The sequence below is a fragment of the Gambusia affinis genome, linkage group LG07 (assembly GCF_019740435.1).
Source record: "Gambusia affinis linkage group LG07, SWU_Gaff_1.0, whole genome shotgun sequence".
NCBI lineage: Eukaryota > Metazoa > Chordata > Actinopteri > Cyprinodontiformes > Poeciliidae > Gambusia > Gambusia affinis.
The window spans coordinates 15,958,760-15,970,732 of NC_057874.1; the positions used below are offsets into that span (position 1 = coordinate 15,958,760).

At 39.3% G+C, this 11,973-nt stretch overlaps 1 protein-coding gene across 9 annotated transcripts in view; it reads left to right on the forward strand.

The window, feature by feature from the left end:
* The window catches only part of dlgap4b (discs, large (Drosophila) homolog-associated protein 4b), a 109,543-nt gene that overhangs the window by 91,487 nt on the left and 6,083 nt on the right, over nucleotides 1-11,973 (forward strand). For 7 of the 9 annotated variants that reach the window (XM_044121648.1, XM_044121647.1, XM_044121653.1 and 4 more), the window contains 5 exons: nucleotides 2,915-3,354; nucleotides 4,959-5,047; nucleotides 6,733-7,223; nucleotides 8,422-8,513; nucleotides 10,578-10,748. In XM_044121648.1, the coding sequence (XP_043977583.1) occupies nucleotides 2,915-3,354; nucleotides 4,959-5,047; nucleotides 6,733-7,223; nucleotides 8,422-8,513; nucleotides 10,578-10,748 (1,283 nt within the window). Of the gene's footprint in view, nucleotides 1-2,914; nucleotides 3,355-4,958; nucleotides 5,048-6,732; nucleotides 7,224-8,421; nucleotides 8,514-10,577; nucleotides 10,786-11,973 lie in introns of all 9 variants that reach the window. The other 2 variants (XM_044121654.1, XM_044121655.1) reach the window with 1 other exon arrangement.

Here is an 11,973-nt window from a genome sequence, read left to right on the forward strand (position 1 = left end):
GTTTAATGACCATTATTGTTCTAAGTGCCTATTGTTTTGATTGTTTTGAATATTGTATTTATTTAGATAAGGCTTTGCTTCTCCATTTAATATTTAATCTCAAGGGTTTATGTCAGGGGTTATTCAGTGCTTATTTCTGTGGATAAAAAAGGAACTGGTTGCAAAGGCAGACTGAGATATTATATTACAGTCAATCAGAGAATCTCCTCTGCACAACAGGTGAGCACCAAGCCTCTGCCACTTACTTGCCTCCTGTAGATTGTTGATAAAGGAGGACATCATTGAAATGTTATTTCATGGTGGCTTTAATCCATTTGTGGTGTGCACAAACCTGCTGGAAGTTGTCACTCTACAAGATGTCTTGCTAAAAGAAATGACTGTATGCCTTTATACTCACAGAGACAAAACAAATAAAAAAGGACAGTGCCTTTGCACAGTCTTTGTGCTAGTTGCAATAAAATCTCTAATGTCAGTAAGTTACAAGGTTTGCCATATTGTTCACATACGAAGGGCAGGTGTCCTACAACAAACATGGATAGTCCTGGCATGGAAACCAGTCACTAATGTAGGCTTGCTGGTTTTGCTATGGTAGAAATAGTTATCAGGTTTTGAAGAGGAAACAATTGTGCTTTTATCTTTAATTAATGTGTTAAAAGTAATTGGATCCAAAGTTTCATATCTGGTTTTACCACATCAGATGGTAACAACTGTGATTAATATTTGCAAGAACTGTTGTGAAGTCCCATTCTTGTTGGCAGAATTGTTTTAAATCAGTGACATAAGAGGGTTTGGTCGTCTGTTTAAGACCATGGCAATGTGGGTATTTAAAAAAGAGGAATTTGCTGGACAGAATTTATTTGTGGCCAAGAGTGCACACCTTTTTTTCTTAAATTACTGCTATAAAATAAAAATCTGTGAACATTTCAGAGAATAAAATTGGAACTGCATCCTAGACATATAAAAAAGAAAACCAGACATTCTCCAGAATTTCCTTTGGAAAGTCAGTTGCAAGGTGCTGCATGTTCATAAAGCCTTGTTTGTCTTGTCAGCTCAGCGTCTTCAATTCGTTTGGGTTTTGGAATGAAGACAGTCCTGCAGTCTGGAGATGGGCCAACTCGGGTGTGGTTTGGGTGTCGTCTTGGGTCTCGAGGAATGATGTCAATGGTTTTGCTTTGCTGGAATGTGACGTAGAGTATGCTGGAAACTGCTTAGTGTTTGCCCTTGCAAATTATCTTGCGCTCTGACATGAAAAGTTTTGTTTTGGATTCCCGGACCTTTTTTTACTGTTTTTGACGGGAAAAGACATGCTTATGGTGTCTCCAACCACTATAAGCCTACAAGCTAAATCAGGATCATTTGCTGGAGCAGAGGCAGTTTTCTCAGAGGAATAAATCTCAGTGAGGAAGGGTGACGATGGAACGCAACACAGCACGAGTGAGAAATCTCCCAACACAAAGAAGCATGTCATTTTTAATATGAACTTTTGGCTGTCAGTGCCTATTAAGCTGAGAGGGAAGAAAGAAAACGTCCCAAAATATTCACGGTTAATGAAAACTTTCAGACATGCTTGAGATCATATGAGTACAGTTGCATACTCTGAATTGATAAAGCTGAACAAAGAATTATGTTGAACAGCTTTTGTCCAAGTGGTTTCAGTGGAGCTCACATGTTCACCTCAAGACTTTTTCATAATCTTTGACATGTTGAGATTTTTGATCGCAACATTTATTAGAGCCTGTTAGAAGCAATCAATGCTTTAGAGAAAAAAAAATACAAAGGTTATGTTTTTTTTTATATACTTTAGTGTATAACTGCACGACTGTGTGACTAAAAATAACAAAAACTCCTGTTAAAAATAACATTGAATACCATATTACTTATACCATAAGACTTATGGAAATAATGATAGAATAAGCACCTGCTAAATTTAGCTATAGTTTTTAATGGTTTGTTGCACCGAATATTAGACCTTTTGCCCTTTCTCCTCTTAAAACAACATGAAAGCTAATATTAGAAGCTTAATACATTTTGCAGTTGTCTGCTTAGCAGACGAGCCACATGTATCTACAGAAAGAGTGTGTGATTGAAAGTACTTCCAATCAACTCTTTTTTTTTTTTTAAACATGGTTTAGATATAGTAACCTTCTTTCAGCCAGCTGAGTGGCAATACACAGCAGCATATGACAAAGGACCATGATTTTTCTTCTTTGTGTTCAATACAGCCAGAACTTTCTCTAGCATCTCATCACAACCCGGACTCCAGTAACTGGCTGATGCGTAGTTAACAGGTTTGGGTTTACAGTGTTCCGCTAAAAGGTTGAAGCACCAGTGACATCCCTCATAATTCCCAGTGTAATCTGTGCTCCATGGCTCAGATGAATTATAACTAATATGTTCAGGCACACAGATTGCTTTATTCTCCAACATTATTTCCACGAATGTATTTTTTTTTTTAAAATGTGTTCACTGCTTTACCAACTACTTGTTTTTTTTTTGCTGATGGGTAAGGTACGATAATGAGTGGTACTGGTGGATGTGGTTGGTGTCCGTTAGCAGTTTGACTGTGAACAGAGGCAGCATTGTAGCAGCTGATAACGGTTCATGGCAGACCTGCACTCTGGTTACTGGGCATTTTCATCTGTTAATATGAAAAAGTGGCTTCTGTATTGATACTGCAGACTAACATTAAGCTTCTGGAATGTCCCCTCTCTGTTGCTCAAAGTTTCATAAAATAAACAATGGACTTTGTTATGAAGCTAATTATCAAAGAGTGGGTCAAGCTCTTTATGCACAAACTGCTTATTTGTAGTTATGTGTCCACTCTTGTTTTGGGACCAAAAGCCCTAGATGTAGCTACTTCACAACTTTATCCTTGCTAATCCTTTTAGCCTAATCCCGCTGTTTTTGTTTGCAGTCTCCACATGTATAACAAGCTGTAAGAAGGCCGCTCCTCCACCGGTGCCTCCACGCACAACCTCCAAGCCATACATATCAGTGACAGTGCAGAGCAGCACTGAGTCAGCGCAGGACAACTACTTGGACCAACAGGACAGGAGGTCAGAGGTCAACAGCCAGTCGAGCCACGCTCACAGCAACTCCTCTGACAGCCTTGACAGCACCCGTGCCAACAGCCTGGCCCGTGGTATTCCTCGTCCTCCGCACATCATCCCTATTCCCATTGCTACGCCGAGGGAGCCAATCATCCCTAGTACCGCCAATGCTTCCACAGAGACAAGTGACTCAGCAGTCCACAATGAATTCTTGAAATCAGGATCTAGTAAAGGGAATTTAGCAGCAGAGGAGCCGTTTGTAGCCCCAGTACCAAGGCGGAAACTGTCTTCTATTGGGATACAGGTAGGCAATTACAGTTTATTTATATAAGTGAGCAACAATTGCGAACGTACATAAAGGATGCTAGTTTATCGAATATAGTGTGGAACTATGGCCTAAAGGGCATTAACGCAGTCAGTTTCGGAGCTGCAAGCTAAAGGTTCTTTCCTGTAGTTGTAGTTTTGCCAGAAGAGATGCCAAGTCCCAACAAGATACCATGTTAAAGCTTATACAATTAGTGCTTTGTATGTGTTTACATTTTGTCCCATCCAGAGCTTCTGCAGGACAGCCTTCGCATGCTGCTCCATGATGTAGTTAATTTCCTTATTAAATTAACTACATTTATTAATGTACGGTGGACGATGCATACAGCACCGTGCTATATGCACCCTGGACGGGTCACCAGTCAATCACCAGGGCAACACAGAGAGATACAAGGCAAACAACCATACATGCACACTCTTAGACAGTTTAGAGATGTCCATAAATCAAACGGCCATGTTCTTGGGATGTGGGAGTTCCCCCAAGAGAATCCTTGTGTGTTTACGGGGAGCAAATGCAAACTCACTGAAGTTGCATTTGCTCCAAGTTGGTGTCTTCTCACTATAGTTGATATAAAAATTACAAGGCAACCATCATTCCAACTCCTCACTATGTGGCACTTTTTTAAAATATGACCTAAAAAGAAATGTAAATTATGGACCAGTATCTTGCAAATGTTGTTGTATTAGTAAATAAAGTATTTAGTCTGTGTGGTGCTTACAAACTGAGCTGGCCTGTGCAAGATCTGGCTTAAATCTGGTCCATTATCCAAAATTAAGTGTATAAAGAAGGCCTAGTTAAGGTAACACATTTACTACTTGAAACTAATTACCCGGCCAATGTAGATCAGACCCTGCAGTGGGTCGATACATTCATGACCATGCATGATCACCTTGCGGCCATTGAAATTGATCCATCTGCATTTAGTCGTGTGGTTTGTTAATAATTTATCTCATAAGAAATTCAAGATGCTCCAGTTAGTAGTGTTCAAACAAAACATGCCTGAATGTTTGTCTCTTACTTCATAAATGTGATGCTTTGCTTTTTACATAATGAAATTTAATAACTAGTGTTTCAGCCGCTCTCTATTTAGCTATTCTTAATACAAACAATTGTGTATATGCTGTACATTGCACACAGCAGGTTACTTGGCAGAGACAGGGCACTCCAACAGCCACTACAGTCTTTCAAAGTAAGCATCATTGGATGACAACACACCTCTTGCTTATTTGGAGAAACCCAGATTAGTTATATCAACAAAAGAACAGTCTATGCTACCATTTTGCAGAGTAACTAATGTTGCGGCTCACATTGCAGACATTAAGGCAACAACAAGTATCATGGGTTTGACTTTAGTCAGACACTTCAATACCAATCAATTAAAAACAACTTGATTTGAAGCCCAATTCAATATCTGGGCTCCCTACTGTCTGTGTATCTTCTGAGATGTTTTTTTTTTTTTTTTTATTATTATTAACTCGAAATTTAAAGACTCCACAGGTCCAGTGATATAAAATATGCATGACCATAGTTCTAAGCCAGCATTGTTTCCCTCTTGGTTTGGGTTTCTGCTTTTTCCTTTTTAGGTTGACTGCATTCAGGAAGTTCCAAGAGAGGAGACTCCGCCCCTGGCCAGATTTCAGTCAATAGGAGTACAGGTGGAGGACGGGTGGCAGTAAGTCCTCTTCCTGTCCTTTTAACAACGTGAGGAATTTATATTATAGCCACTCACACATTCTTCTGACTGTTCTACTCCCTCCAACACAGGCCCTTTGTACATGTGAAATCATCCTGGGTGTTTTTGTACGTGTGGTGTTTGTGATGTTGAAGCATATTCCTCATATGAGCATTTACTATTTAAAGATCTCCTCCAAGCCATTTATTTATTTATTTATTTATTTTTATGCAGTATTTAAATTTAATACATTTATTCACTTCATCAATTCTTTTTTTGAAATCTAGTCTTTTAAAACTCCTAAATGTATATATTTAGAAACAATTATTTTGGTTGCAGTCTTTCTTCTTACTTCTTTTTCTATTCAGTGTCATGTTAGAAATTGCTTCTAACACTTAGATAAATCAGAATGGCTTTCCAAATAAATGCTATGATTTTTGTTTTATCTGTGCACAAAGAAACCCTCAATATGCAGAAGCTACTTTTCAAATGAGTCTTGTTGTGCCCAGCTCTGTGCCTGAATTAAAAAGAACTGGACTGACTAAATTTACCCAGGAGGGAGGCTTTAAATACGTCTCTGCTTGATATTGAGACCCATGTCCTGTTTGCTATTCTTTTATTCTTATGTGCTTTCAGCATATTTTCTGAACTGTATCTGATATGTGTTTCCTGAATGGTAGCAGGAAATGGAGACAATTAGAAAGAATTCACATGAAGTCAATTTATTCATTTACTTGGTTTAGACGAGAAACTCTTGCTCTCACATTTTTTGTATTTGCATTGACCAAGAGAGCTGACTCTGCTTTTAAACTCAACAGGTCCCATTTGTTCCGGAAAGGGAAATAATTAAATTAGTTGTTTCTTTGTCCATGTTTTCTATGAAAGATAAGGTGCTCCTCAAAAGTAATTTCCACATTTAGTCATGTCAAAAAAGTTCAATGTATATTGTTAACGTTTTATGTGAGTGTTGTGTATTTGCAAAGTGGCAGGAAAATGAAAAACATTTACAAATAGAAATATGAAAAGTATTTTGTGCATTTGTACTCAATCTTTCTGAGTCAACACTTTGCAGAACCAAAAGGTGTTTCAATGCAGTTCTTTTGGAATATGAATCTCTACCAGTTGTGCATTTTTAGAGACCATTTCTGACCATTCCTTTTCTCAAAGTAACCTAAGCTCAATTAAATGTACAGATCTTTTATGGACATCCATTTTTTGTCGGGGGATTCTGCCAGAGATTTCTTAATTGACTCAGTCAAAGTCCAAACTTTAATTTGGACTTTAATTTGGAATCAATCCATTGTAGTTAATTTTAAGTTCAGGATTATTGTTCAACTGCAATGCAACCCTTCAAGTATTTAGCAGTCTTTACCAGTTTTTCCCGCAGCATGATACAGCCATGCTATGTGTCAGAGTGAGAGTACAGAGCTTTGTACATGTGCATTTTTGTATTTTAAAAAAATACTGTATTGATTTTCTTCTCCTTGACAGTTATGGACCTCTTTTGTTGGCCTGTCGTATAAACTCCTAATCACGTACAGTGACGTTTTTGGTGATAATTTGATGAGTTTTGAAGCAGATTCTTTGGCGAGAAACAGTAAAATATATTTTGCTCTCTGTTCTGTTGGAGAGGCCCATTTCTATACTGAATTGAATTGTAACATTGTCTCTTTGCTTTATTCCAGACTCAGTCGCTCCAGCAGTATGGCCTCAAAACAAGAAACAGACTCAGACACACAGGACATCTCAGCCATTTCTCATATCAGCATTGCCAAAACCTTCGAGAAGAAAGTCATGGTCAACAGTGCCAGTCAGTCAATGAGCTCCCCCCCTGGGCAAGACTCTTTAGACAATGGAGAGCAGACTGGCGATACCTCCTCCCCACCGCCTCCCAGGCAGATCCTCAACCGCTCCACCACGCGGAGCAGTTCCTCATCTTTCTCCGAAAGCCTGGATCCGGCGCTGGATCCCTCGTCTCTGCCGCCCCCGGATCCCTGGCTGGACAGCGGAAACGGTAGCAGCAGCGGCGGCGTCTCCCAGAGTGGAGGAGCCGGAACGCTGTGCAGAAGAGACGGCCATTGGTTCCTGAAGTTGCTGCAGGCTGAAACAGCACGCATGGAAGGCTGGTGCCAACAGATGGAGCAGGAAACCAAAGATAACCAACTCTCAGACGAGGGTAAGGTCCGCATAGTAATCACTGGACTGTATGTAGCCGTGAGAAGCCGCTGGAAGCATATTTTATCCTGTCCGGAGCTACAGTGTCAAAAGCTATCGCTCACCTGCTGTCACCTGCGCATGTATGAGGTTGTTTTACATCCTCTTCCTAATCTAAAGTGTTTAATACAATGTCAACCCAGACTTTGCATCAATAAGAGCTCATATTCACTCCACAGACCTCTCTGCACACCGTTCTTGAGCTAAATTGAAGGTTACGTGAATCTTTGAGGTGCGTAGCTATTGGTTCTTCAGAGAGTCTGTGAACTATTCGCCTCAGCATCCAGTGACCTGCTCTGGGACTTTTTTAAGAGACCTACCTCTGATTTGCTATTGTTTCCCAGATAGAAGGCAGCTGGATGACTTCAAGAAGACCTTTCACTCTCTCATTTAAAAAGTCTGTTCCAGGTCTTTTGGATGAGACACACTGACTTTAGATTTTTGTGCATAACTCATTTCTTACTCCCTCTAATCAATCTGTTGCACAAACACAGCATGGAAGGGATGATGCTGTAATACCTGGGGTTAACACACACAAGCAGGCCTGTAATCTCCAGAATTACACAAATCTAGTCTGGAACTGATTAAACCCTCAGATTAGATTAGTGCCTTAGCATCGGCCTGGGACATACAGCAGCAGTGGGCAGACGTGCAAAGCACACCATAAATGCAAACCGTGCAAGGCGGTTATCACGAAGAGCTTGTTCAGATAAGTGCCTGCTTGTCATGAGCAAGGAAGTTTGCGTTTTCAAAACTCAGTGTTTTGAATGGGTGTGCATGTGGCCTGACTTGATTAAGTAGTTTGCATCAAATCTGATGTAGATCTGCAGTGCAGAAGTGGGGCCTCGCTCACCACACAGCAGTCCCATGCCTACATCTGTAAAATCCACCAATCAGGGAGGATTCTGAGTTTTGTCAAGGCAGATGTTTGTCCTAATTTGACTCTGCAAACAGACTAATGTTGTAACAAGTCACAATTGCATCCAAGTCAACTGGAAAGGAGTAGTGTCCAAAAAGAGGATTTCCACTTTTATCGCATTCATGCCATCCAGCTGGTGACCCATTTTCCAGGTGGGGGTGCTAATAATTCCTAATTATGCATTCGAAAAAGCTTTAAATCCATGTTGTGTTCAGTTCTGCTTTTTTTTTTCTCCCTATAGTGCTTGGGAAAGTCCGCAGTGCGGTGGGAAGTGCTCAGCTCCTAATGTCTCAGAAGTTCCAGCAGTTCCGGGGACTGTGTGAACAAAACCTGGTGTGTATATTGTCACACTTTGCTCACAACCTCAAACTCAAAATGCACAGTTGGTGTCACTTTGTCAGAGCTCCTTATCCTGCAATGCATAAAAAGCTTTCATCTACTTGAAAGCTGACTAATATGAAAGCAGCCATGATACGCAGCACATTAAGCATGCACAGACTCCATCATGAGGACCCTGCAGCACAAAACACAAGGAGCTTATATTAAACCAATAAGCCCTTCCACCCAGATGACGTCTTTTTGTGAAAATGCCATTATACAAATTGGAGCCAACAACCAGCACATGATATGTTCCACAGTGAGTGATAAGCGGTACTCTAATGTGATTTGCCCTGAGATGAGAGCAGGAAAGGCTGAAGCATTAGAATGGTGAACAATGTGGAGCCAACAGAGGCAGAGGTCAGTGTGTTTAAAGCACTGCAGACTTTGAAGGGGAGCATGCAGGATTTCAGCTTTGGACTTCCAGTGCCTTAAAAATGTATTCATACCTCTTGAATATTTAGATATTATGCCATATGTACATTTTTATGTAAAAGATCAACAGGATAATTCTAAGGAGAAAGTTTTTCTTTTTGTGTGCGTGCGTGTTGTGTGTGGGTGTGTGTGTGGTGGTGTGTGTGAGTATGTGAAAAGTTGCAGTACACATCTGTATGTCTCTACATGTTAGTTGTACATACAACAAAAAATACAATAATGCTTCTGGTTGAACTGTTACAAGTGGTACTTAGCAAGGCACTGTATCTTGTCTCACATCTCTTCATATCTGGAAGCTTTTTAGAAATATGACTATTTCAGTTAAATCATTTTGCACAGAAGGTATGGGTGCTTTATATTTTGTAATTTGATAGTAAATCACTTGGTTCTCAATGAAATTGTTTAGTAATTCCATATAACTAAAGTAGCAGCATAAATGTTTCTCACAAACGTTCAGCGAATTGAGATTGTTGCACTCCACCATCTAGTGGTGAACATAAAAACTGCACCAACATCGCATTCTTCTAGCTTGAAAAGTGTCTTGTTCATTACAAAAAATAACTAGGAGATAAGCAAGATACCATACATGGTTGTGTGGCTCTTTATTTGTTTATTTAAAAAAAATGCTATATAACTTAAACAGTTCTCTTTTAGAACTGATAAACCTAGAAGCATGACTTTCAGATATACATAAAAGTATATGTAAATATGCTTAAGACATAAATGTAACTGACAATAGTTTTATTGCTATTTTTGTTAAAACTTCATTTGGGTTAAAGCATTCTCTCAACAACTGTGGTTTGACAAATACTTTAGATAGTAAATTATAGATAAACTAGAATTTTAGTATTAGTACATGAGATTATACATATGGATTTATTTCACTCATTTGAATATCCAACTGTTTTGCTCTTTGAGGCTATGTCTGCAATGAGTTCTGCTATTTATCTATATATTTTAATTATTAAATGATTAGGAAAAACTTTCAAGTCTACCAAAAACATTGCTTTTATTGAAGGATAACTATATCCATTGCATTGTTCTTTCCACCAAAAGCTAATGAGGGCCCCATCAGGATTGCTTAACTGAAATCCTACACTCCACATTTTCTGCGACCAACATATCAACAATGTGTACTTTAACATATCAAAATTTGTTTTCTCTATTAGAAAGGGACTTTCAATAATTGAATCTTAAGAAATTTGAACTACACACCTCAGAAGCAAGAAACTACAGCCCATCTGTCTCCAGTCAAATCAGGTTCATCAGGAGATTTTAAAAAGTACACAACTTTTAACTCACTGCTGCGTCCACTTGAGCAATTTGTTTGTGCAGTAGATGCAGTTCTATTGCAGGCCTTGTATCTACTCCTGTTTAAAATAAAACATTTCTGTTGGTCATTCTTAATTTATAAGGCACTTTTAATTCACAGAGAAGTCAACATGAAAGGATTTACATTAGATTAAAACATGAGGTAATGAAAAGCAAGGAATAAAATTAATTAAGAGTGTAATAGGTCTAGCAAAAATACAAAAATGTTTATTGTTCATTCCGTCTCAACCATGTTTATTTTTCTCTGGTCAGAATGTGACTGCCAACCCACGGCCAACAGCCCAGGACCTGGCTGGCTTCTGGGACCTGCTGCAGCTATCTATCGAGGACATTAGCCTCAAGTTTGATGAGCTCTACCATCTCAAGTCCAATGACTGGCAGCCTGTGCCGTCTGGGGCCGCCCAGTCGTCCCCTGAGCGGAAGGTACTTCCCACCCATGCTGCCCAGTGCCCTGGCTGGGGTAGGAAAGCCGCCGAAACCGGCCTCTCTCCTCCCACCACCACCACCATTTCTCTTCCACTCTTTTTAAACCCTGTCCCTGCGTGGGATGAACTCTTAACAAGGCCTCCCTGTCCAACGCAGAGGGGCCCGAGAGATCCCTCTAGGCATGCATGGGAAAAGAGCCATCTCAAAGAGGGCTGGGGCTGCTGTGTTTTTAAAGTGTAAAGCCCTGCTTTGAGCATGCATGCGTCATTTATCTATGTGTGTGTCTGTGTGTTAGTGTCTGTGTTGCAGTGGAGCATGGCTAAGATGCGCTGGTTAATGTGACAGAATGCTTTTGCTTTTCCTCATTAACCTGGCTACATTTGTCTCTGTGTAAAGCCGTTTCCTTTTGTCTTGTCTGTGACGTGTGAGTCTTCAAGATTATGAATGTGACTGTATGTGAAGTTCCTTTTGTGGCTCCAGGTTAATTTGCCCCTTCTATAATTAGTGCCTCATTTTTATGCCCACACATTAACACTTTGTCCCAATCCATTTCACACCTGTCAACAAATCTTTTCCGACCTACGTTCTTAACCAATGTAAATCAGTTTTTTTCTTCGAGATGAAGAGTTTTGGATTAATTGAAGGAAATAAATAGTTTCATATGACAAATCGTATGTAGTTTTAATTTAATAGTACAGTAATTTAATTCTTTGTTTTCCAAAGATTTTACTCAACACCCCTTCCAGTGTTTATTATTACAATTTCTATTTAAATGAGTATAAAATAAGAAATTATGACCCTGATTAAAAAAAAATCAACATCCTGCTTGTTGAATCTGTTGTAACATCGCCACAATAACTTTAAGTAGATGTGGAGATAATAGAAAACTAGGATGGTGCTTGCCACTTCACTCATCCCCATTGATACCATAATAAGTATTTGTCAGCTGGTTTAGGCCTAACATACATTTAGGTTTGATGAGTAAATCTGATGTGAAATTGGTTCCTTACCTCTTTAGTTAATAAACATAAACAGTAGACTTAATAAATTAAGACAAAACAGTAGTGCAAGCTTTACAAAGTATAACAGCTCAACCTTTTGTGAAAGGTTGAAATTTGTGCTTGTCAGGGTAAGTTAAATATTGTTTAAACTGAAATTTCAGAGCAACTTTTTCTCATGGCTCCTTACTTGACAGAGATGATTCCTCTAAGAGGGTTTCTGT